The 24,909-nt window shown below is 63.6% G+C and overlaps 1 protein-coding gene across 6 annotated transcripts in view; it reads left to right on the top strand.

Moving 5' to 3' along the window:
- The window catches only part of STARD8 (StAR related lipid transfer domain containing 8), a 59,855-nt gene extending 34,997 nt beyond the window's left edge, over positions 1-24,858 (top strand). For 3 of the 6 annotated variants that reach the window (XM_083796845.1, XM_083796848.1, XM_083796847.1), the window contains 13 exons: positions 10,212-10,283; positions 12,558-12,639; positions 15,677-15,740; positions 17,636-19,017; positions 19,948-20,121; positions 20,571-20,730; positions 21,000-21,198; positions 21,298-21,508; positions 21,613-21,727; positions 21,983-22,198; positions 22,565-22,782; positions 22,863-23,039; positions 23,268-24,858. In XM_083796845.1, the coding sequence (XP_083652971.1) occupies positions 10,212-10,283; positions 12,558-12,639; positions 15,677-15,740; positions 17,636-19,017; positions 19,948-20,121; positions 20,571-20,730; positions 21,000-21,198; positions 21,298-21,508; positions 21,613-21,727; positions 21,983-22,198; positions 22,565-22,782; positions 22,863-23,039; positions 23,268-23,385 (3,188 nt within the window). In that variant the 3' untranslated portion in view covers positions 23,386-24,858. Of the gene's footprint in view, positions 1-106; positions 486-5,489; positions 8,288-10,211; positions 10,284-12,557; positions 12,640-15,676; positions 15,741-17,635; positions 19,018-19,947; positions 20,122-20,570; positions 20,731-20,999; positions 21,199-21,297; positions 21,509-21,612; positions 21,728-21,982; positions 22,199-22,564; positions 22,783-22,862; positions 23,040-23,267 lie in introns of those variants that run through there. The other 3 variants (XM_083796844.1, XM_083796843.1, XM_083796846.1) reach the window with 3 other exon arrangements.
- Positions 24,859-24,909: the final 51 nt, after the last annotated feature.

Genomic DNA, 24,909 nt, shown 5'->3' with positions numbered 1-24,909 from the left:
GCAGGGCGGCTGCTGTCCGTGAGTCACCGTGGGAGGGCAGTCAGTCTGTCCGGCCTGCGGCAGCCCTTCCAGAGAGCTCGAAATAGTTAAGCAGCGTACATGCATGCATATGCGCTATCGCTTTAGCTTTCTCGTGCGCTCTCCCCCTCCTACTCCCACCCCTGCTATTTAAACAGTTCAGCCTTTTGCACAGGCGTAGATATCCTGTTTGTTTCTGAAGAGAAATTAGGCGGCTTTCTGTGCATGCCGGGTCAGTAAGGGCAGGTTTTAGAAGCTCGGTACGCTAGGCCCGCATGGAAAAAATCGGAGCTCTCCAGCTGCCTGCCGCCGGGAAGGTCTTTGGCCAGGAGCCCTCTCGCTGCCCGTGGATGGTGCCCAGCGTGGCTGAAGCGGGGCCAGGAGGGCAGTGGTCATGCTGATATTCCTTTCTGCATTTAAGGCACAGTCTCCAATGAACAGAGCCAGGATTAACAGCTTCTGCCATGGTGAGTCTGCTCGTACCCCAGCTCTGTATTTTCATCCCGTAGAAGCTTTCAGCCAACAAACATGCTTTAAAGGGGGAGATGGAAAAGTCTGTGGGATGACCTTTTTCCTTGTCAGAGATTTCTTGAAAACAGCATTTCCTTTGCAGTTAGTTAGTTTGCTTTGGCTTTTACACTGCAGGGTGAGGGAAGGGTTAGGAGGTGCAATTTGTTTTGTTGTTAAGCTTTCTGTTTTGAAAAACAGAACAGATCTTCCTTTACCTTTTTTTCTTATTTTTTTTTTTCTTGAACTGATCTGTGGCTTCTGTGTTGGTGCAAGCCCCCCGCAGGGCGAGGGGCTGCAGTCACTGCCACGGTTGCTCGCCCGGATGCGAGCCCCCAGCCCCTGATAAGATGAAGGCACTAATATTTAGGGTGCGGTTGTGCTCGATAGGAAGGAGAGGGGAAATGGATGCGACAAAGTGCAGACTGGTTTCAGTTACGTGGTGTGTGGCTTTCATTTCAACCCCCCCCGCTCCCTGCTTAAGATGCTGCAGACACAGTAGATCTGTAGCCTCTTTAATATTTGGGCTTATTTCTCACCGAGTCAGCCAAGCTGGTGAAAGCACTGTGACTCCGTGGCATGCCAGCTCTTAGGAACCTTTGATTGTTTCCTGAGGCCGTGCCAAAATGCCCTTCTGTGCGCGCTGCCCCCAGCCCCGGCCAGGCAGCGAGAGCGCCCGGGGTCGAGAGCCCGCTTTGGCCGGGAGCCCCAGGGCACGCTGACGTGCCCGCCCTGCCACGGGGACCTTTGGTGGCCCACCGCCGCCTGCTCGTCGAAAGGCCGTTTTCAGATAGAGGACGGGAGGACAGGAAGGAGGGGGGAGGCGAGGGAAAGAGCCTCGCCGCGGTGCAGGGCGAGCGGCGGGGCGGGGAGGGGACGGATGCGCGCTCACAGCAAATGGAAATTCCTGCCCGGGAATTGCCGCGCAGCTGTGCCGGTGACCAATGCACCAGCAATGCCGGTAGGGTCTCAGCGGAGCGCTTGTGTGCTTTGGGCAGCAAGGGGGATCTGTAACTTGCTGTTAATCCCTTAATGCTCCAGGTGGGAGAGATCCTATGGGGGGAGTGAAAGTCCTGCCCCAGCTCACGCAGCCTGCATTTGCATGAGAAACGTTATTTGGCTGCGCTTTGAAGCTGTGTTCCTATGTTTTATTTTTACGCCTGGATTTGCGGTTTTCTCTGGAAGAGCTGCAGGAGGCCTGGGAGCTGCGCGCCAGCAGGCGCTGCGGAGCGGGAGCGGGGCGCGGCGACGCGGGCTTTGCCGTGCCCGTCCCAGTGGGCTTCGCACGAAGCGAGGCTGTGGAGCGGGGAAAACACTCCGTGTTTTGTAAATGAAATCCTCAGCGTGCTGGGGGCAGGCTGAGGGGTGGTGTGGCCATCACCTGTCTGCCCGTGCTGGGTTGCGTGCTGTTAAAAGCCTGGAGCCGGCAGCGCGGTGGGATCGTGCACAAGTTACCGAGGAGCATGCGCGGGCACCTGTGCAGAGTCGCTGGGCACCGCCGGCGGCACAGCTCCCCGCTGAGCAGATGCAGTACGGAGATGTGGGGACCGGCTGACAGACGGGGCTTGGCCAAAGCGAACGGCGGTCCGTGGCACGCCGCAAGCAGGCGGGGGGACGGCCTCGGGGTCCTGTTTCAGCATCTGAAACACGGGAGGGGTCGGGCAGAAAGGGTAGGCAGGTTGTTGCGCACAGCTGGAGAAATACCTGATTGTGGCTTACCTGTGTATGGCGGTGTTTAAAAAGAGAAGAGCCCTGAAGTAAGCCCCTGTGCCTCTGCCGAGGACTCGGTGCCTGTTTCCTCCCGCAGGGAAGCGTGCCTGTGCTGGGGCTGTGGCAGCGCCTGCCCAGCCCTGGCTCCGGGCTCCCCGTCCCCAGGGGCCGCACGGGGCTCCCGGTGCCTCGGCTGCGTGATGCTGGGTTCTGCTTCTGGGCAGCACCAACAGGCAGCAGGGAGCCCGCGTGGGGTTCCCCTGGTAGCAGAGACAGGTGGTTCTTCTAACTGAACACACAAAAACAGGGGGAAATTCCTTCGTGTCTCAAGCAAATCAATGCTTTGTGATACCTGGGCTCAGAAGCGGAGGGAGCTGAGGAGAGCTGCCAGGCATGCAGTGCAGGAGAGGCTTCCGCAGGTTGCGCTGCCTGGGGCTACAAACCTGCAGCGGCTGCGGTACCGGGCTGAGAGCTCTCTGCAAAGAGGAGAGCTGAGCTGCTACCAGTTCCTGGCTTTAGAGCACGACGCCTGTAGTTTTCCTGCGCCCTGACTGCTGGCCTTCAGTGGCAGCTCGTGTCGGGTCTCTGAAGCAGTGCCAGTGCTGTGGCGAGGGCAGCGCCGTGGCGCAGCTCCCTGGGCGCAGCCTGACGGCGTGCCTGAGGTGGCACCGGGCTGCGAGCACATCTTGCTGGCGGGGCTGGCTCTGAAACGCTTCCAAGCAGTGGAAAAATGGCATCTTATTTTTGTCAAGGTAAAGACACGCATCGCGGGGTTCCTCCTCGGCGGGCGCCGTGCCCCAGCGCCGTCAGGGGGGTCTCTGGTAGAGCCCGGCCGCGGGGACGGCGTCCGCTAGTCCAAACAAAGCGCGCGTGAGATCCGTGGGATGACCAACAGGAAAACAGCAGTGCAATTTTAGAAAGGGTGGGATACAGGATGGGCAAGGAGGATTAGTTTTGCTGAACGTCCGAGAAGCTGTTTTCATCTTGCTTCTCTTCTGGGTTTCCAGTATCAAGAATTAGAGCACCCAGCCACCACGGCCACCTGAGGAGTAGAAACACGCATGTGGAAGAGAACATATGCTCCATAAATCAGTGGTTGGATTGTCAGGGGCCTGAATTAGGAGGAGGCACGAGTCTGCTCTCTTGGCATGGTGCACCGGCTGCAGAAAATGCTTACGTGCTTACGTGCGTTTTGGAGCAGAACCCCCGCAGCTGACAGAGCCGTACACCTTGGGAGGGCTGTCGGAGCCTCGCCGGGCCCCTCGGGAGCGCAGTAATTGCGTTTGCACACCTGCAGGCTGCTGTTTGTCCCCGTGCCTGGTTTGCTCACCGACTGCAGGCCCAGGATTGTTTGCGCGTGTGTGTGAAAGAGGGAAATGTGGAGGGCTGCTGCAGGGCTGCTGCTTTTTTATTCTACCCAACTGGGTGCCGTGTTTTTCCTTCAGCTCTCTCCTTTGAGTTGTGCAGGAGTGGCTCGGCGTTCTTAGCTTGTCAAAGGCTGGCGAACTGCAAGCATGTAGCTCCTGCTGGTGCCGTGCAGTCACCGCTACAGGCACCACTTGCAGTCCTGCTGGATGCTTCAGCCACACCAGCACTTTCTGTTTAACTGTCTTCTCTGTCCCCGGTACGTATATGTGCATTTGTGTAGATCCAGGCAGCAAATGAGGGCAAATGTCGTCTGTAAACCCGGGAAGGGAATAGCATGACCAGTGCCAAAGAGAAGATGCTGCCTGCTCAACCCTGAGTCCAGACCAGGTCAGACGCAATCCGTCGGCCGTGCCAGCGCTGCCCCATATTCTTGGGGCAGAGCACGGCGCGGGCTGGAGCCGGGGACCCACGCTGCTTGTTGCCATCTCCAGCCGTGGCAGCGGGGTCCTGCTGGCTGTCCTCCTGCCGCGGGCCCTCCTGCCCTGCCCGTGCACTGCTGGGCTCAGAGCAGCTGGAGGAGCACAGGTGGGGAGCGAGGAGGATGGGTGAGGGTCTTGGCCCTTCCTGGCCCTTTGTTTCTTTTCCTGTGGGCGCCCCGTCCCTTCCCGTGTCCCCACCAGACACCTGCTCTGCAGCGGCAGCCCGCAGCCTCTGCACATCTAACCCCGGCCGCCCCGGTGCTCTGAGGGCTGCTGGGTGCAGCCTGCAGCCGAGGGCCACGAGGAGGAATCCTGGGGTGGCCAGAGGTGCGAGAAGCCACCGAGGAGTGGAAATGCTTGTGGGGAGCGCGTGGCTATAATTACACCTAGGGGAGGAAGTGGCCGCGTTCGCTTCCAGCCCCCGTACCGAGCGCCTCGCCTCGCCCGCACACAGACCGGCCTTTGTGCAGCCCGCCGCCGGGCCCAGCCCCAAACCGAGCGGGAAGCAGCCGCCGGCTCCCGGCCCCGGCCCCTGCCCGCAGCGAGGAGCCGGGGGTGGCTGGGATCCGCGGCGGTGCCGGGCGGGCCGGGCTCGCTCTGGCTGTGCCACCCGCCGTGTCCCGCGTCCCATGCCCCCTCCTGCAGCTCGTGCGCCCTAGGGCCCCGCGCACGGCTCCAACTGGCTCAGCCTTCCCTCGCTGGGCCTGCGGTGGTGCCCCGGGGCAGGAGGGGAGGCTGTGCTGCCGCAGGAGACGAGCACTGCCTTCCCCGGAGGTGATGCGGGGCTGCATCGCCCCAGAGCCCGCAGTGAAAGGGGAGAAGTTTTCTCCTCTTTAAAGTACGGAAGGAAACAAACCTGTCTGCATCTCGCTTTAACTTCCATGGGAGTGGAAGGGAGCAGAACCCAGACTGACGGTGGGCCCGTTGACAGGAGAGGACACACAGGCTCGCTAGTAGCTGTAGTTACGTGCAGCTGTGGTGCTGCGTGGGTGGTTTTGGGCCGGCCTCTCCCTCCCCAGGCCCGACCCCGCTGGGCACTGAGCGCTGCGGGCAGCCCTGCCTCTGTCCTCACACGGGCGAGGGAGCGGTGGTGGCACAGCCACGTGGGCACGGCGCCTCTGCATCGCCTCTGGCAGCCAGTTCCCCCGGTGTTCCCCTGGGTCATCCTGCGCCACGCACCGCGCGTCTGGAGCGTGAGCAGGGCAGTGAGAGGCTCCGGAGCCATCTGGGGCTGGCGGTGCCACCACACCGGCACCTCCCTGCTGCAGCTCGGCCGCACGGGGCCACGGTGCCCCTCGGAGCCTGGCGGAGGCATCCGGACAATTCCTCGCCGGTGACAGAGCGAGCAGCGGTTCCCAAAACTGGTGAGACCTCTTCACAGCGCTAAGGTTAATTATGGAAACCCGCTGCATCTGGGACGGCGTCCAGCCGAGCTTCTCATTCCTGCCTCCCTGCCCTCTCCGCGCTTGCAGCTTTGAAATCCCTGCGGTTTGCCGGGTCGCGCCGGGAGCTAGCGGGCAGGCAGCAGACGGTTCGCATTTCTCAGCGCAGCGTGCCGGCCCGCGCGCGGATGGGGGATGCCCGCGGCTCCGTGCCCTCTCCCGGCTCCAGACTCCCGGCTGCCGTGGGGAGAGCCCGCCCCGCGGGACGTGGTGCACGGAGCTGGGCGGGCGCGGGCAGCCGCGCGGGGCTTGCTCCTGGCGCGAGGGCTCGGGCGCCAGCAGCTGCAGCCGTTGTCCCTCCCCTGCTGTGAAGACTCTGGGGGGATCCCCGTTGTTTTGTTTCCTTTGCGCTGTTTTGGGGTGAGCGGGGTGTGCAGACCTGGGGCCGTGTCCTCAGCTGGGCCCACTGAGGGGGAGGGCTGCGGGCATTCGGGACCGAGGGGTCCGGGCCTGGCCCTCTGGTGTGTCTGAGTGATGCCAAACGCGGCGCTGGTCGCTCCGAGCACGGAGCTGGGCACCGCAGGAGGAACTGAATCCTCTGACTTCAGTGGCACCGGCACTGCTGCTGGCCCCAGAACCGCTGGCAGGCGTGGGCAGCGGGTTTCCCGTGGGAGACGGGCATTTCGGATCCTCGCTAGCTTAAGCGGCCACGGCACCGACCCCTGGTTTGGGAAGCGTATTGGGATTTTCTGTTCTTTCTGTAAAAATAGGCGAGGACTTCTGCTTACAAGCCAGGAAGAGAAGCTGAGCTTCTGCATATCCAGTGTTGTAGGCAACAGTTTATTTTGAAGTGTGATGGAAAGAAAACACGCACGCACACAGCGAGGTTCCCGCGCTGGCGCACGGCAGCCAGAGGCTGCTCCCGCTCGCATCTGCCCGGCGTCCGATTTCCCGGCTTTCCATGATGTAATGCAGGGGCGATGCGATGGCGTGGTTTTCTTTTCACTCACTAATTGGGTGTGTGGGGCTTTTTACGGGGATTTTGGAAACTTGCTCGGAGAGGCTCGGTCCTGGGGTGTTGCTTCTCCATTTTTTGTCATTTATTTTAAAGCGAAAGTGCCGAGCCCGGGTTCTGGGAAGTGCTTTTCCTATCAGTAGTTAAGTTTGCTTCCAGTGATTCAGCTTGCTCGTTTTAGACCTGCCTGTCCTTGTATTGCACCTCCTGGGCCCCTGCCCACCCACGCCCACTCCCGGAGCTGGCAGGGGTGGCGTGGGGACCTTGTGTCCCCGGCGGACTCGAGGGAGGAGCGCCAGCCTCCAGACATCCCCGCCTGCCCCTGCGCCGTCCTGCAGCTGTGTGCAGTGCCGCGGTGCGGGGCCGTGCTGCGGAGTGGGCGCAGGAGGAACGGTTGTCTTTTCCTTCCACTTACACTAGCAAAATGAGAGCCTCTCACCTCATTTTCACTTTCCGATCCCCACTGCAGGGTGCTGGGGCGTGCAGTCGGCCCCAGTTGCCGTCTCCTTCCCAAATCCCTTTGTTCCCCTGCCCCGTCCCAGCAGTGGGAGCAGCCCCCGTGCTGCCGTGGCCTCGTCCCTGGGGACCTGTGTGGGGCAGCCGCCTGCCCCTATTGCTGGGGACGGGAGCGCTGGGAGGGGGACGGCGCCTGTGGTGCCTCTTCCTTGGGCCGTGCCACCAGCAGCTGCTGGAAAAGGGCAGAAGCTTTGCCTGGGGGACTCTCTGGTGGCTTGTAGGGGCCGTGCACCAACAGGAGCTTTTTCCAGCGGGAGTGTTGGTGCTGGTTTTCCCTCGTGGGGATGTCCGGCTGCTTGCCGAGCGCTCAGCTCACACGGAGAGCTCTCTGTGATGCGGGAGCTGGAAGCGGGCTGCCCATCCACCTGCCAGCTGCGTTCATGGAAGGCGCCAGCAGCTCGCTGTGCGTCTCTTTACTCCTTGGTCAAATCTGGGTGAGCTGCCCTGCAGGTCGGAGTGCTGCCGCTGGTACCGACAGCTGGAGTAATGCAAACACAGGGAGAGGGAAGGGTTGCATAAGTCCTCTTAGGAAACCCATCTAAAAATAACAGGAACTGGCTGGCCCTTCTTCCCCTCCCCGATGTCTGACATCCAGGATGGCAGCGCTCCGGGCTTCGCAGACCCCACCTTTATCTGCGGCGCACTTTCGGTGCCAGAGCCGCGGGGGGGTGACGGTCACGCACCTCGGGGCACCGTGCCCCGATGGCACCGCAGGCACGGCTCGTGGGGGGTGACCCTGTCACGGCATCCGGCCACGGTCCTGCCGCCGCCGAGTCCCCCGCAGGCCATTCACAAGCTGCCTGTGTCGTTCGCACGAGTGTTTTTCTGCCCATTCTTATCGAGACTCGGAAAGATCCTTTCCTGTGCTTCCTTGGGAAAGTTCTTCTGTGGAAAGGGCGGTGGGAGGAGGAAGCCGGCGGCCGGCTCCGTCCGGGACGGGGACACTCGGAAACCTTTTCTGTGCCAGCGCGGGGAGGCTCCTGCGGGCGCCGGTGCAGGGCAGGCGCCGGGGCTCCACGCGGGGCTTTGGGGACGGCGCTGGCAGCAGGCGAAGCGGGGTGCCCGGCTCCAGAGCGGGGCGAGGACAGGTAGCGTGCCCCCGGCAGCCTGCGGGGGGACCAAAGCGTCTCGCTCTGCCTCCCCGCGTCCACGGGGCGATGTGCGGGGGCTGCGGCGGGCGCAGGCTGCCCGTGGCTGCGCTGGGTGCCCCGTGGCTCCCGCACGTCCCTGCGCAGACCCGTCCGGCACCTCAGCCGTGCTCTTCTGCCAGCTCGGTCCTGCTGCTGTAAGGGGTAAGCGGGGCACCAGGGCACGCCAGGAGGGTGCACGACTCTGCTCCTGGCTGCCCTTCCCTTCCCTCTGCTGTCCCTTTTGGGGGGTGGAAGTGCCAGACCCATCCCTTCCTGCGGGTGGGGGGGATTCGGGCTCTGTGGGGCAGCAGCGGGTTGGGAGGATTGCGTTCCTCGTCCTGGCCGGGGGCACCTGAACCTCTGGCCATGGTGGCCCCCCGGCCAACGGCCCAGCCCTGAGCAAAGGGGGGGAAGGGGCAGGGGCAGGGTGCTGGAGGGTCCGGGTGAGCCTGTGTGGCTGTGTGCGTGGGGTGGCAGCGTGAGGAGCTCGGTGTCACCCACCCCACGTGTCCCCCCCAGGCACCGTGGGGTGAGGGCTGCGAGCGCTGGGCTCGCCGTGCCGCGGTGGGGGGGCCGCTGAGGGGCCCTGGCTCTGAGCCCTGCCCTTCCCACAGGGCTCAGCACGCCGCTAAGGGCAGCTGCGCAGCTTGGACCCGCGTCCGGATGCTCGTTCCAAACCTCCTCCCCAGAACGTCCCAAGTATTTGGGTCGAGGGTTTTGGCTGGGTCCTGTCCTTAGCTGAACTGCTCGGCTTCACCCTTCTCATGCGCGCAGCTTTGTGGGTGTGAGCGGGAGCGGAGCTCTCCCCTGAGCCTGTCGGGGGGGGATGGAGCTCAGAGTTTCACCACCGTAACTCTTGGTGGATCAGGCTCGATCCCAGTCTGTACTGGGTTTAGCTTCTGGGAGGGACGGGCAGGGACCTGAAGCTGCAGTCCCATTTTCTACATCTGAGGTCAAACGCCTGTCGCCGCCAGAACTGCAAGTCTCAGCGGACAGAGGGACTGCTGGCACCCGACAGCAGCTTCCTCCGGCTGCTTTGCCTTCGGGCTGTGTTCCCTCAGGTCCTGTAAATCTGAGGAATTCCCCAGAACGTGGTGCTGGCAGTTGGATGGGCTCGCCCTGGGAATAGCTGAGCAGGACCGGGCCGGGCAGGGGGCAGCAGAAAGCCGTCGGGGCTCCGGTGGCTGGGCCAGCCGGCCCCTTGCGTCCCAGCGCCGCTGTGATTGCCCCCTGGGGAGAGCTCTGTGCCCCGAGCAGGGCGCCCCGCGTGCCAGGAGGAAGGCGAGCTTGGAAGAAAAGAAGGGGGTGGTCGGGATGGGGGAAGTGGGAGGGAAAATAAAAGGTTCCTTTGGCAGGCTTTTCTGGAGGATGTTTGCAAAAGACGCACGAACTGAACAGCCCCAAGCTTTGATGGGCTCTGAATTAATCGTCAGCAATAAAGGTGTTCCGCTCTTGCCTGACAGAGCCCTTCATTGGGTTTGGTGGGTATAGGAACAAAACGTTTCAAGGAGCGGTGGTAGGACATTGGTAGGACAAAGAGTAAGAACGGGTGGATTTCGGTTAGATATAAGGAAGAAATTCTTCGCTCTGGGGGCGCTGAGGCCCTGGCCCAGGCTGCGCAGAGGAGCTGTGGGTGCCCCAGCCCTGGCGGTGCTGGGATGGGATTTGGGCAGCCCGGGCTGGGGGCAGGGGGCGCTGCCCGTGGCAGGGGGTGGGATTACGTGGTCTTCAAGGTCCCTTCCAACCCCAACCATTCTGTGACTCTGCGATCCCATTATCAGGAGGTTACAACTGTCTCGTGGGCCTGTCGCTCTTGTGCCACGTCCTCTTTGTCCTGCGCTCGCGGGGCATCCGGAGCTGGGCAGTTCCTGCTGTGCGAGCCTGCCCCGTGCCCGGCGTGGTGCCACCCCCAGGCACGTGCTGCTCCCCGACCTCGCTGTTTCGCAGTCGGTCATTTCTTCTGGTTTGTGCACGTGAAAGACGGGCGCGGGTGATGCCGGAGTGCCCCCGATGCGGAGAGCTGCCTCTGGGTGCAGCATCCCTTTGGCCGGTGCGGTGCTCAGACCGTCTCTTTGCTTTGTTTCAGAAATCGAAGCCAAGAAAGCTTGCGACTGGCTGCGAGCGGCAGGATTCCCGCAGTATGCCCAGCTTTATGAAGGTGAGAGCTGCTTCCTCCTCTCTTGGGTTTGGGGCCAGCCGTGTTTGTGGTGCGGTGTCCGGAGGCTGGGCGTGCAGCAGCACATGGCGAGGGGCAGCACCTCCACGGCCGTGCTGCACCCCGGGGGCTTGGATCTGACCTGGGCAGGGGTGCAGAGCTTGGGGATGTGGGGGTGTGGGGTGGGGGCGGCGCTCCTGAGCGGGGCACCCGCAGCCCCTCGCAGGGAGGGGGTGAGCAGCCCGGCAGCGCTGCTCCTCGCTGGGGAGCCCTGCAGCAGGCAGGTGGAGCCGGGGGGTGGCCAGCACCCGCAGCGGGGCCATGGCTGGCACAGATCCGAGCGGGCAGGTCTGGGCAGCCGGACCTGGCCTGGGGATGGCTTCTGGGGACCCCAGCGTGCCCGGCACGTCACGGCTGCCCGTTACCCCCAGCGGGGCTGAGCAGAAAGTCCCTGGCCTGTACGTGGTCTTATTTGTGTATCAACTACGTACCAGGGGTGGCTGCAGGGAGAGGTCACAGAGCGCTGGGGAGAGGGCAGGACGACGGGGATTGCTTACTAATTACATGATTATATGTTAAAACGTTAAGCTTTCGGACTGGGTTGTGGTGTGGAGAACCAGCCATGCTGTTAACTTCCCTGCATTCCTGAACTTTTCCCCTTCGGGCAGGGCTGCGAGGAAGTTCCCAGGCGCCCGGGCAGGGCAGGGCAGGGCAGGGCAGGCGCTGGGTTGCCGACCGTGCCTGAGCAGTTTAGGGATGCTCACAGGGGTTGCGAGCGCGCAGCGCAGGCAGACAGCGTGGGTAACGCGGGGAAGGGACGTTTCCTCCCTCCCTCCCTCCTGACACATCCCTGAGGCTGCTGCCCTGCCCTGCCGTCCCCCGGCAGCGAGGTCTGCGCTCCCTGCATACGCGGCACACCGTGCCTGTGCCCTGCGGTTCCCAGCGGGACGGCGCTCGGAGGGGCCGGCTCCCACCTCCGCCCCCACGCAGGCACTTTGCGATTAACTCCTCTGGAGCTCATCCGATCAGCTGTGTTTGCTCCGCACAGCCGGTGGGCCTGCGGGTCCCTGCTGGGACGGGGCCGAAGCAGCGCCTGCAGCCCGGCCCCCCTGGCAGAACAATAGCCGGAAGCCCGGCCGCGGGGGGAGCGCCGCCAGCCATTGTTCGCCCCGCTTCCAGCGCCCCCACCCCTTCCAGCAGAGCCATGCTCCGGCCTCCCGGGTGATGGCTTCACCGGCTGCCCGCTCAGGCCCGGTTTCTATTTCGGGGCAGCTCCCCGCAGAGCCACGTGCGCGGGCCGCCCGGGTCCTGCAGGTGAGCCCCGGCCCCGAGCAGGGCGGCTGCTGCAGCGATGAATAGACCGGCCTCGCTCCAGCCTCCCTGAGCAAAGCTTTCCACATCCTTTGACCATTTCATTCTGTTCTTCTCCCCAGCTGGCAGGGCTCAGCATCCCCTCGGTAATTACGCTCAAGAGCTTCATTAACAACCAGACGTAGACTCGTGGTTAATTGTCCAGGTCTGGCGCAGCTGGTCCCAGCAGAGCTTTCTGGGTCTGCGCGGAGAGGAGCAGGGAACTGCGTGGAGGACCTCAGGCACCTCGCCACCCTCCTCTAGCTTACCAAAAAGTGCGCTGCCCAGGGGCTCTGAGCATGTAGAGCCTTTCCTTGGTCCTCTAGCTGCTGCCCAGGGCCCTGCAGGTGCGCCTGCCCTCGGAGCCCCAGCCGTGGCCTTTGAGGCACTGAAGGAGGTGCTGGAACTACGGCAGCACCCTGCTGCTGCGGCTATCTCGACGCTGGGGGACCTCTTAGCAGCTCTCAGCTGTCCCCAGGGGCTTTCCTGACCCTGGTGGATCAGTGGACAAAGGGAGTCTGAGGGAGGAAGGGGTCAGTATACGTGTGGTGTGTTGTTTTATGGGCGCCAAGATTTCCCTCGAGCGGTGTTTGGAATGTGGCTGCTCTCCAAAAACCACCGTGGCCCGAGGCCACAGGTCTTTCTTTTCCACACCAGCACCACCATCTCCACTGAGGTCCCTCTTCTCTCTGCTTTGTGGACCTGGATGTGGGGTCCAGACTTTGTGCCCGCTGCTGCTGGGTGCAGCGTGGGGCTTTGGGCAGCACATTGTTGAGGTCGTGCTTTTGGGGAGGCGAGGTGAGGTGCTGGTGTGGCTGATGGCGTGCTGGCGGCTGCTCTCCCAGAGCCGGTGTCAGAAGCGGGCGGCCCCCGCGGAGCTGCAGGGGCTCCCTGCCTCACTGATCCTCCTCTCGCCTTCCTCCCCAGACTCGCTGTTCCCACTTGACATCGGCGCTGTGAAGAAAGACCACAGTTTCCTGGACCAGGACTCCCTCAAATCCCTCTGCAGGTAAAGCCCCCTCCAGCCGGCTCTCGCTGCAGAGAGCTGCGTGAGGCAGGGGCTCAGCACCACTGCGCTGGTGCTGTGCCGTGCCTGCGCCCAGCCTGCAGGCGCTGCCTGCCCGTCCCTGCGGCGGTGGCTGAGGATGCGTTGTGCTGCCACGTGGCTGTCGTGTCGGACAGGCTGGTGCGTGGGGAGCTGCAGTGCTTTGTGTCCTGAGCGTGCAGAGCGGCTGGGGAACGGACGTTAGCCAGGAGTTCTCCTCTTTGTTCAACTTTCGGGCCGTGTTGTAATTTCGTGTGTGGGTAACTCCAGCCTGTGGAGCTCTGCTGAACACGGATCAGCGAGGGGTGAGCCGTAAAACCGAGCGGTGGTTCAAAGGGCCCCGGGTTTGCTGCACCAGCTGCCTGTGCTCCTCTCCCCGCTGGCTGCTCTGGGCGATGCCTCACGTGCGTGGTCATTGGGAGAGAGCCAGGCTTCCCCAGGGTACGTTGCACGTTGCTTTATTTTGCAAGGATGCTAAACAATGTCTCTGAGAGTGAAGCGGAGGCTGGACACCACACCTCTGGGTCGCAGCGAAGGGATCTTGCTTGGCTGTTGGTGTGAGCCGGATTCGGGTCAAAGTGCCCGTGGGTGAGATGGTGGCTGGGGACAGATTTGCATCAGGCACATGCCTCCTGCGACAGGGAGCGAGCACACAGCAAGGGCTTTGCTGGGCACTTGTGCAACGAGAGCTGCTCCGTGGAAAGGCCACACCGCTAGCTAACCTTTTGTGCAGCTCCCTAGGGGCTGTGGGTGCTCAGCAGCGCTGCATCGGGAGTGGGTTTGCACTGCTGGCTGTCTTTGTGCTGGCCGACCCGCTCTTGTTCCTGGAATAAACACGCTGTTGGTCGCTCCGAGGGAGGATTGCCCTGCTGGCGGGGCTGTGCGGCGTGAGTTATCCCAGCGCCAGGCAACCAGAGCCACACCGAGCGTTTTCCACCCGGACGCACTACTCCTCGCAGCAGCAGGGCTGAAAATAGCTCCGGGAGATGCCTCCGCGCGTTTTTCTGGCAGGGGAAGCAGTGCGGTATTTCAGAGATGAGCTCTAAATGCTGCTGCCGTGACCAAGAGCAAACAGCCGGCAGGAGGGACCCCCCGTCTGTCCGTCTGTCCGGGCGGGCCGCGCGTCAGCCTGCCTGGGGGCGACTCAGCCCCGCGTCTGCTTTCGGGCCACATCCCCGCGGCCGTGCCCCCGCGCTGAGGAACCCGGCGGCGCTCGGCAGTTCTGCTGCCTCTCGCTTCCCCCCCACGCGCTATGGGGAGCGGAGAGGCCGGGGGGCAGGCGGGGGCTGCTGGCTGCCTGCTGTCCCAGCACGGGCAGCTCCACTCGGCGCAGGGACCCTGGCTGCAGCGCTCGGCTTCTCCCGGCTGCACTCAGTGCGGGGTAGGCAGGCTGGGGGCTGCGAGGTGCTGGGGGGGCTGCGAGGTGCTGGGGGGGCTGCGAGGTGCTGGGGGGTGCACCTGTCCCCGGCTGAGCTTTCGCATCCTTTTGTCTTCGCCTGGCTGGCTGGAGGCGTTCTGGAGGTCGTTCTGCCCTGCTAGCCTGCAGCAGGTCATCCCCATCCCGCGGCTCCTGGCAGCCTGCGCAGAGCCGGCGCCGCTGGGACGGAGCCGCCGGGGGGGCCTGGGGACACGGGGCCTGCAGCAATACCTCGCTGAGAGCCGAGGAGGGCACTGAAAACTGGAGGAAAACCAAGGACAGTTCTCCTGCGTGCCTCCTCCTCCCCACAAGCACACGCGTGCTGCCACCGGGCTCCCGCTGCTGCGCTTCCCCAGCCCGGTCCCCCCGCTGCTGCCGCTCCCCCCAGCCAGGAGGGCAGAGGGGTGGCAGCGGGGCCAGCCCAGTCCCAGCCCCGCTCCTGCCCTAGTGGATAAGGGAAACGTTGCCTCCAAAGCTGCAGGGCTTGTGTGCGTGGTGAATCTTCCCAGGTGGCTGTCAGGCACACCCCGGTCGCCCTCACCCTGGGCTGAGCACAGGCTGGATTCAGAACGCAACCCATCGCCGTTTGCTTTGCGGTCGCCGTTGCTTTGCTAGGTTACTTTCTTCCCCCGAACAATGGCTCGCTGCAGCCTCTCTCCGAGCGCTGTCCTGGGGCCAGGCAGACGCGATGAGCAGCCGTGTGAGGACGCTGCCGCCCGCTCTTGTGCACGCTGCGGGGCCACGCTCCTGTTCGGGAGTTTTCGGCAGGATCATGAAAGGGACGTGAGCCACTTTTTTGGTAAATTGTGCCTAAGATTTTTTTATCAGCTGTGCAGAAACGGTGTTTGCGTGCTGGAACAAAAGTTCCGTTGTGCTTGCAGTGCCGTTCGCAGTACCACTGGAGCTGCAGGGGTCCCGCCACCCCCTGCAGCCACCTGTGGGGCCAGCTCACAGCCCAGGACAAGCCCCCGGGGAGCTGCGGAAGCCGGGGCGCACAGCAATGGGGTGGGACGGCTGCCGAGGGGCCCCGGCAGCGCCCAGGGGTGCTGCGAGCTGGGGGAGCCGGGCATCCTTCGATGCCGGGGCTGCTGCCGTGGGAGAGTACACCCGGGGGCCGGAGTGGCTGTGGGTGCTGGGGCACGGCCGGGACGTCCCGGTGCCCGTGCGCTGGCGGCGGGTGCCGCTCTGATCTCTGCGCTTGCAAAATCCCTGCTGGCCTGCGACCAAGCGCTTGTGCCACCGGCGTGCTGGAGTGGTTTAAACCCCTCGGCTGCCGTGCCAAGGGCTCATGTGACTCGGTTCCTGCGCTGGGGGGAAGGAGGTGCAGAGTGCCCCCAGACCTCTGCAGCAGGAGGGTGCAGCTTCGGGAGCCCGCCTGGGGACCCTGCACTGCGCTGGGAGCGGGCTTGGAGCTCCTCCAGGCTCCGCGTGTCCGACCCCTGGAGCTGCAGCTGCTGGGTGACAGGTGACCAGGCACAACGGGAGCTCAGAGACAAAAAATAGAAAAAAAATAGGAAAAGAAGGAAAGCACTGCAGGCAGAGCAGGAAGCCACAGCCGGGTAAAGCTCTCTTGTTTCCTTGCAGGAGGCTGATGACCCTGAACACATGTGCCTCCATGAAGCTGGAAGTCCACTTTCAGCGTAAACAGGTGAGTCCTGGGCTCGAGGGGAACGTGCGCAGCTGGCGGGGCAGCGAGCCTGGTTTCCTTGATAACTCCGGAGTGATCCAGGACTGCCCCTGGGCTGGTGCTGAGCAGTGCTGAGTGCTCCCTGCCCTGCCCTGCCCTGCAGGGGGATGCCAGGCTGGGGCAGTGCGGTGTGTGCCGCGCTGTGCTGTGCCATACTGTGCCGTGCCGTGCCATGCCGTGCCGTGCTGCACCGACAGCACCAGCCTTGGGAGCTGTGCTGAGCTGGGGCTGGATGAGACCCCGCTGCAGCACATCTCCACTCCTCGCTCCTCCTTCATCATCGCCTTCGTTATGTCGGCGGGCCCGCGCCCAGGCCCCCAGCTGCCCGGCAGAATGGCAGGAAGGCCGCAGCGCGGGGCATTGTTCCCGCGTCCGGGCCCCCTTCTCCGGAGCACAAAGAAGCGGAGGGGGAAGGGGCCGGGATGTGCGGGGCCGGGGCCGGTCGCAGCTGTTGCAGCAGCAGCGAGGCGGCGGGGCTTGGCCTGGGGGTGCTGGGTGGGCCGAGCCCCTCCGGCTCCCAGGGCTGGGCAGGGCGCTCGCCCAGTTTGCCAGGTCACAGTTAGCAGGTGAGAACCTAGCACTGCCCTGCGGCCAGCGGGCAATGAGCTCAAACCCAAAGCTGTTGATTTCAGCAGCAGTTTGTTACCCCTCGTTTCTTTTACGGAAAGCCTTGAGGCTTCTAGCTCCAGCCCGTGCCTTTCTGCACAGGTAACGCTACTCGGTCACCACTGCTCGCGCTTTCCTTCATTTGTTTCCGTCACCGTTCTCAGGAAACGTGGCTGTGGAGGGGGAAGCGCGTTTGTGGTTTGATTTTGGTCCCCGTGTTTTCCTCTTCTTTCTCCCTGCCCTCCAGCCTGGGTCAGCTCCTGCAGTTCTCCTGCTCTCGCAGGCCTTACCTCCTATGTCGAGAGACACCAGATAAAGGGACGTGACATTGAGGCTGGCCGAAGCACGCAGCCTGGCATTTTGGATACCCCCTCACGATCGCGCTGCTTTCCTAAAGAAGCAAACAGTTACATGGGGATTCCTTAGTAGGAAGCCGATGGTTTCTCTTCTGGCCTACAAATGTGTCGGCATATTAATAACAGCCTTTTCTGTTTCCCCTGATGAACAGTACATTTCAAATGCGCTGGTTTGATGCTCGGTGCCTGGGAGCCACCACGGGGGCGTAGCCCCGCTTGTTCCCCCTGCCCGCGCCGGGGCTTGGGCTGGTGGCGGTGCCTGGGTCCCGGTGTGCGCAGCCCCGCGGGGTGGGGGCGGGCAGCCTCCCGGCCTCCAGCGCCTTTCTTTCTTCTCTGTGCACAAAGAGCATTGTCTCAGGAAGGACCTGGCTGCCTGCTGAGCTCTGTCCCCTCCTTGCTTGTTCCTGCAGTAGCTGTAAAAGCTCAGGGTCAGGCTTTGACCCTAGAAGGGTTCTGGGGGCTCCCCTTGGTGCTGGGGGCTGCAGGCCTGAGCCCCAGCTGGGACGTTTCTGTTGTGACCAGACGTGTGAGAAGTGACCGCGTCCCCTCCTCTTCTCACTGCGCCCGTCCCTCTGACAGCGCAGCGCGTTTCGGTCTGGGCTGGCTCACGCGGCCCGAGTGCTTCTACTGGGTAAGCGGGCACCGTGCCGCCCGTCGGGGTACACCAGCGGACGGGCAATGCCACCACAAACACAGGGCTAGTGCCTGGGAGCTGCTCAGAGGTAGCACAGAAATAGCACCTTCCCCTCGCCACGTAGCTCTTGAGCCTGGGCACGGCAGTTCCTCGTTCAGCGTGAGCCCCGTGGCAGAAGGGGATGGAGCGGGCTGGCTGTGGGTGTAGCGGTGCCGAGGGACCCCGCGGTCTGATCGTCCCCTCTTCTCTACTGCCCACAGAATGAAGACTCCGAGGAAGAGGACCTGTGTGCCATCAGCAACCGGTGGGCTTTCCAGCGGGAAAGCAAGAGGTGGTCCCGGGTGGGCTCTGTCGACGTCCTCTCCCAGGCCTCCGAGGTGCCCAACTGCACCATGCGGCAGGCGTCCAGCCGCGAGAGCGTCCTCACCGACCTCAGCACCAACCTGGAGGCCGTGTCCCTGCACAGCAGCGTCAGCATGGGCAGCACGAGCGGCACGCCCGGCATCGTGGTCACGCCGCCTGAGCCATCCCCTGCCCGCGACGCTGCCACCGTCGCCCAGCCCGGCCGCAGCTCCAGCACCCGCTCCTTGGTGGAGCCGCCCTCGGGCCGCGAGGGCCCCAAGGAGAAGCTGAAGAAGCGAAGGTCTCGCAGCTTCCTGAAGAGGATCGAGTCCCTGCGAAGGAAGGACAAAGAGAAAGCTGGCCCGGACGAGAAGGGTGTCCCAAACAGCGGCGTCATGGCCAAACCGGGGTGGGACTCCACCAAGAGTAACGGGGACCTCACAGCCACCAAGGGCAGCTCCCCTAAAAGAGGAGCATCTGCCTCCTTCCACGGCAAAAAACACTTCTTCTCGGTGTCGTACAGGACTAACCGCCTGCTAGGCTCAGGCAGGGGCAAGGGGAGCTCAGAGGCCAAGCGCACCGGGGTCTACCTGGAGGACTACGAGACGGCCGTGACCGCCGGCGGCACCTGGGCTGCTGGGGAGCACCAGCACCGGCCGGCGTGCCGCGGGGATTGCCTGGTCTACGTTCCCAGGGACCACAAGCCGGGCACCTTCCCCAAATCCCTCTCCATCGAGAGCTTGTGCCCCCTGGGCAGCAGCTCCCTGACCAGCTGGAAGGCGGGGGACAAGCCCGTGGGGCTGGCGGGAGGCGGAGGGGGCAGCAGCAGCAGCGTGGAGGGCTCGGCCTCCCCGCGGGGCTTCGCCTGCCGCCGCCGGGGCTCCTGCAGCTCCCTGGGCAGCCGGGCGAGCGTGTACGACAACGTGCCCGAGTTCGGCAGCGGCGACGAGTTCTCCAAGGCGGACGGGGAGGTGACCTACCAGAACCTGGACGACATCCTGCAGCACATGTGGGGGCTGCAGCAGAAAGTGGAGCTCTGGTACAAGGCCATCTCCCCCGGCCTGGCCGGGGAGGACGGGGGCGAGGAGGAGGAGGAGGAGGAGGAGGAAGAGGAGACGGACTCGGGCGGGGAGCCCACCTTCCCCTCCAACCTGCACTTCGAGGAGCGGTCCATGTCGGACGTCGGCACCTCTGCCAGCGACTTCGACAGCACGGGCAACTCCCTCAACGAGGCCGAGGAGCTGGAGATGCGGGAGCGCCGCGACTCGGGCGTGGGAGCCTCGCTCACCAGGCCCTGCAGGTACCGGGGGGGAGGCCGGGGGGGGCAGCCCACGCGTGTCACCAGCCCCAGGCAGGGATACAGGGGCTGCGGGGGGGCCGTGCAGGGCCGGGCGTGGAGCACTGCTGCACTCTGGTGGCTGCACGGGGGTGGGGTGGGGTGGGATGGGATGGGGTGGGGTGGGGTGGGATGGGATGATTTTTCGTTTGCCGATAACGGCCCTAAAGGAAGGAGGCGCTTGCTGTCACTGCGCTGGTGCTGCCTTGTGCTTTCCCGAAGGGAACTCCAGCCGTTGTGGAGTTCTGTGGGTTTTCAGCACCGCTAGGCTGATGCTGGAGGGGGGTGTGCCCGCAGGCAGGGCATGGGTGGGTACAGGGGGGTGGTACTTCCACCGGCTGGAAGTGTCCCTCCTGCCCTGCTGGGCTCAGGGATGCACCGGAGACGCCGGGCAGGAGCCTTCCCAGAGCAGCGCAGGCTAGAGAAAGGTTTTAGTTTTGGGCACTGCCTCGTTGCAGTGTCTTTGGCTGTTTAGGAAGTGGGTGTTGGAGGTGTCCGCTTGGCCGAGGCATTGCTCTGCGTGGTGGTCCTGTGTGTCCCTGAGCCCCTGCCCTCCCTGCAGCCTCCCAGAGGGGCTGCAGCCCAGCACGGCCCTTGGGTGTGGGCACAGGCTGAGCCCGCACAGCCCCACGGCTCTGCTGGGTGCAAAGGGGAGGCTGCTGGCCGGGGCAAGCTGCCTGGCAGCACGAGCAGTCCTCTGGGGCAGCAGAAAGTGTCTCTCTCTTTGTGTCTCTGTGCTCTGGCACCTTCTCATGCTGGGTTTGTGAGGGGTAGGAAGCAGCACCTGTGGCCCCGGGGCTGGCGTTTGGCTTAGCCTGGTCACTGGTGCGCCCACACCGTGCCCAAAGCAGCGGGTGCCACAGAAAGGCTCTGCAACGCCCTCCTTCCCTGCAGAAAGCTGCGCTGGCACAGCTTCCAGAACTCCCACCGGCCCAGCCTCAACTCGGCCTCGCTGGAGATCAACCGCCAGTCCTCTGCCCAGCTCAACCTGCTGCAGAAGTGCTCCCTGCTCCGGCTCACGGCCATCATGGAGAAGTACTCCGTGCCCCACAAGCAAGCCTGGACGTGGTGAGCTGGCGGGGAGGGGGCCGGGATGGGGGCCCCAGGGGCGGTGCGGTGGGGTGGTGGGCTCTGTGCGCGAAGGTGATGGAGAGGGAGGGGAAAAAACCGCAGCCAAGCTCTTACTGCTCCGCGTGGCTCTGGGCATGCTTGCAAGCAGGACTGGGGGGGCTGCGGCCTGGGCTGCCGGCACTGCCTGCATGCAGGAGGGCTGCAGGCACCTGTGGAGCATGGAAAACATTACGGCCGTGTAAGAGCGAGACGATGGTTTTCTGTCTAAGCCAAACATGAAATCATGTTGGCTTAATAAAAGATGTTGTGGCTCCTGTTCAGAACTTCCTTGCTTATATTCAGAGCACGGCAGAAGCATCCCTGCGGCAGTGGGTGCGTCTCACCCGGTGTCGCGCTGCCGAGGCGGCTGGTCGCTGCCCTGACCGTCTGTCTGTCCCACCCTGCAGGACTGTGCCCAAGTTCATGAAGCGGAGTAAAGTCCCCGACTACAGGGACAAGGCAGTGTTCGGGGTGCCGCCCATCATCAACGTGCAGAGGACAGGGCAGCCGCTGCCGCAGAGCATCCAGCAGGCGATGCGCTACCTCCGCAGCCAGTGCCTGGACCAGGTGAGGCCGCTGGCCCCGCGCCTCGGGGTGCTGCTGGGCTGTTCTTTTTGTAGCGCTGTGGCTGGGGGAAAAGCCAGCTTCGAGGGGTCACCTCGTGCAGCGCTTGGCCATGACAAAGGGGGAGGGCGAGGTGGTCTGTGGGAACTTCACATCTACCGGTGTCTCCTCGGCTGTCTGTCGGCCGGGCTCGCCTCTGGTTGCGGAGCGGCCAGGCACGGGGCAGGGCCAGCCTTGCCTCGCGTCCCAGCGTGGCTCCCTCTTCCCCTCAGGTCGGCATTTTCCGGAAATCGGGGGTGAAGTCCCGCATCCAGGCGCTCCGGCACATGAACGAAACCAGCCCCGACAACGTCAACTACAAGGGGCAGTCGGCGTACGACGTGGCCGACCTGCTGAAGCAATATTTCCGGGACCTGCCGGAGCCCATCTTCACCAGCAAGCTGACCGACACCTTCCTGCAGATCTACCAGTGTAAGGAGGGCGCGGGCGGGGGGCCCTGGCCGTGGGGCTGTCAGCGCAGGGCTGGGGTGGCCCTCGGGGACAGACGCTGACCGCGGGCGTTGCCCCCAGTCGTGTCGAAGGAGCAGCGGCTGCAGGCGGTGCAGGCTGCCATCATCCTGATGCCGGATGAGAACCGCGAGGTGCTGCAGACCCTGCTCTACTTCCTGAGCGACATCGCCTCCGCCGAGGAGAACCAGATGACCGCCGGAAACCTGGCCGTGTGCCTGGCCCCCTCCATCTTCCACCTCAACGTGTCCAAGAAGGAGAGCACCTCGCCGAGGTGAGGGCGCCGCTCCCGCTGCCCTGCGGTGTGGCGCGGGGCCGGGGCCGGGGGGCGGGCGCCAGGCGTCAGCACCGCTCCCAGCGCCGCGTGCCGTCCCGCAGGGCCATGCACAGGAGGGGCACCGTGGGGAAGCCCGACCAGAAGGACCTGAACGAGAACATGGCCGCGACGCAGGGGCTCTCCCACATGATCACCGACTGCAAGAAGCTCTTCCAGGTGGGTGGCTGCAGCGTGTGCGGCCTGGCGCTGCCCCCTGGGGGCTTGCGGAGGGCACCCGGCCTCCAGCAGGGCAGTGCCACCACTCGGGCAGCCCCAGCCTCTCTGAGGGGCCAGCGAAGCCCTGCTCGTGGCTGGGCGGCTCACAGGCTGCAGGATGTCTGCCCGAGGAGGCTGCGTCCATCCTTCCCCCCTCCTTTGTTCAATGAGGACTTGCTGCCGGGACGCTGAAGACCTGTGTGCTCTTGTTTTTAGGTCTCCCACGACATTCTGCTCCAGCTGAGCAGCTCCTATATGGCAGCAGACGCTTACCCCCATCCCCTGACTGACTTTGTGTGCCAAGGGGAAAGCAAGGATTTACACTCCTACTTTGAGCAGAGTGTCCAGAACCTGCTCAAAGAGTCATCGGAGAAATTCAAGGGGTGGCTGAGCACCCCAGGACCCCTGAACACGGAGCTCTCCTGCAAAAAGGTAAGTGCCACCACACACGGGGTGTCCGGGGTCATGTGGGAAAATGGGTGCGGAGCGACCGCTGTGAGCCACGGGTCCTACAGGCACCTGCCCAGCCCTTGGCACTCCTTCCCTTCTGCAAGGAGGCAATCAGCAATGCCTTCCCCATCTGGAGAGGGGGACAGTTCTTGGCCAGAGCCCACTGCATCATCGTTAGCCCCTCTCCACCAGCCAGAGGAGCTCTGCCATCTCATCCTGTGCCATCCCATCCTATGCTCCCCCTAGCCAGCAGCTGCGATGGTGCTGCTCCACGGGGGTGAGACCCCTCAGTAAAGCCTCTCAGGGCTCCCAGGACAGCCGCCTGACCCTTCTGCTCGGCCCTGGCAGGTTGGGGACGGGCACCCTCTGCGCTTGTGGAAGGTCTCCACGGATGTTGAGGCCCCTCCCTCGATGGTGCTGCACCGGGTGCTCCGGGAGCGTCACCTCTGGGATGAGGACCTGCTGCAGAGCAAAGTGGTGGAGGCCCTGGACAAGGACATGGAGGTTTATCACTACGTGACGGACAGCATGGCGCCCCACCCGCGCAGGGACTGCGTGGTGCTCAGGTGAGGGCAGGGGGGACCCGAGCCCGAGGGATTTGTTGTGTCCCTGGGCTCCCCCAGCTGAGCGGGCGCTCTGTCGGCAGGCGCTGGCGCACGGACCTGCCGCGGGGAGCCTGCCTGCTCATCTCCATCTCGGTGGAACACGACAAGCTGCAGGTGGAAGGCGGCGTCAAGGCCGTGGTGCTGACGTCCCAGTACCTCATCGAGCCCAGCGGCATGGGCCGCTCCAAGGTGACGCACATCTGCAGGGCTGACCTCAGGTATGGGACACCCTGGTACCTCGGCAAGCTGCTCCTGCGTTTTGCTGTGCACTGCAGCGAGGGGCGGGGGGGGGAACGTGCCTTTTGCTGCTACGTAGTGCTTGTTCCTCATCTCCTAGCCCACGGCAGCTGGAGCTGTGCTGAGCAAGAAGGGAGGTGCTGCTTGCTGGTGCGGGCCGGGGGCCTGCCCTGCCGCTCACCCCTCGCTCTGCCTTGCTCCCTTCCCAGGGGCCGGTCTCCGGAGTGGTACAACAAGGTCTTCGGGCACCTCTGCGCCATGGAGCTGGCGAGGATCCGAGATTCCTTCCCAGCACTGAGCCCAAACGGCCCCGAGACCAAGATCTGAGGAGCCGGGAAGCTGCTCTGTCCTGTCGGACCGTGGACTCGCCAGTCAATTGGGCTGGGGCAGGCAGAGGGGGGCGCGGAGCTGGCATCCAGCTGCATGGGGGCACCCTCAGGCACATATTTATAAGCTTCCTTTTAACCTGGGCCAGGCCCCCCCTCTGGAGAGCCACGGGCTGCCGCAGCTGTGCAAGGGGCCTTCTCTCCTCTGGCTGCGGGGATCTTTGCCACCACCCCTGCCGCCCTTTCCCCAGCGCGGAGAGGCGAAGCCCTGCCCCACAGGGTGTCTGCGGGCAGGATGGGCGAGCGAGGTGCTGCTCATCCACAGGAAGGAGAGGGGGCCTGGGGGCGACCCCCACTAGGAAGGCAGCAGGCCCCGGGTGAGCTGGGTCCCCCCGTGCGAGCCCCGTGGAGCTCAGCTCCCCCAGACCAGGCACAGGGGTGGAGGTGTGGGGGCGAAGCAGGAGGCAGGAGGGGGAGACAAGAGCGGGGAGGACGGGGCCACGTCCGCAGGTCACGGCGCTGTGTTGGGAAGTGACAGGGGGGCGGCGAGGGGGGAGCGTGCGTGGGTTGGCAGCCGGGGGGGGACAGGCAGGGGGTCAGGGTGGGAATCTGCTGAAGGGTGCTGTTATCGGAGGAGGGAACTGTGTGTGGATATCTATCAAGCCAGTTAGTGACGGCCATCGCTGGGTGGCAGAAGGAAGCCATTGCTATCACCTCTGGTGCTCAATTTCATAGGAGAAGAAGGAGCAAGCTCTCCAGTCCAGTGCCTTGATAGCTGCCTTGCTCAGCTAAAAGACCCCCCCTGTGCGCTAGGTTTCAGTGGGGGCTGGATGGACGCGGTTCCAAGCCCAGCCCCCACCAGCCCGCAGGAGCAGAGCTGGTGCCCCTGCAGGGTGCGGAGCTGCCTCTGTCCCCTGTCCCCAGCACTCCCTCAGCTCCCAGCTCGCGCCCTTCCTTTCTTCCACCCCGAGAAGCCGTCCAACGTCGCTGCCGGCACTCGGAACTGACCTGGTTTCTCCTTGTAGGCAGGGACCCAAGTTACTCGACGTCGTTCCAACTGGAAGGCAACACGACCCACGTGCGGGAGCAATTCCCCATGCCAGTTTTGCTGTAACAAATCATGTCTGTCTCTTGGTGAAAAAAACAACCCAGCCTGTATTCTGTGTTTTTATATATATATTTTATATATATATATAAAAATATAACTAACTTTTCTGAGGGAGTGATTTTTCTCCTAATATTTTTTTAAATGTTTCTTTTTTTTTTTTTCTACCTATAAATACTTGTACAGTTGGAATATTAATATATAACTCAGGCGGTAGAGCTCAGCGCCAGGTGATGTTCACTTAAAGGACGTGTATTTTGTATTTAAGGGACTATTCCTTGTTTTGTATCATATGCAACTGCAACAGACTGTTTGACTTGGATCGGGGCTGCTCTTCCCATCCGTGTAATTAATAAAGTACTAACGATACCTGCTGGCTGGTGGAGAACCCCTGGTGGTGGGAGGGTGCTGCTGGCCGAT

Source organism: Anser anser (genome assembly GCF_964211835.1).
Source record: "Anser anser genome assembly, chromosome: 13".
NCBI classification, from domain to species: Eukaryota; Metazoa; Chordata; class Aves; order Anseriformes; family Anatidae; genus Anser; species Anser anser.
The sequence above is the reverse complement of the archived record's forward strand: the minus strand, read 5'-3'. Positions and strand labels throughout refer to the sequence as shown.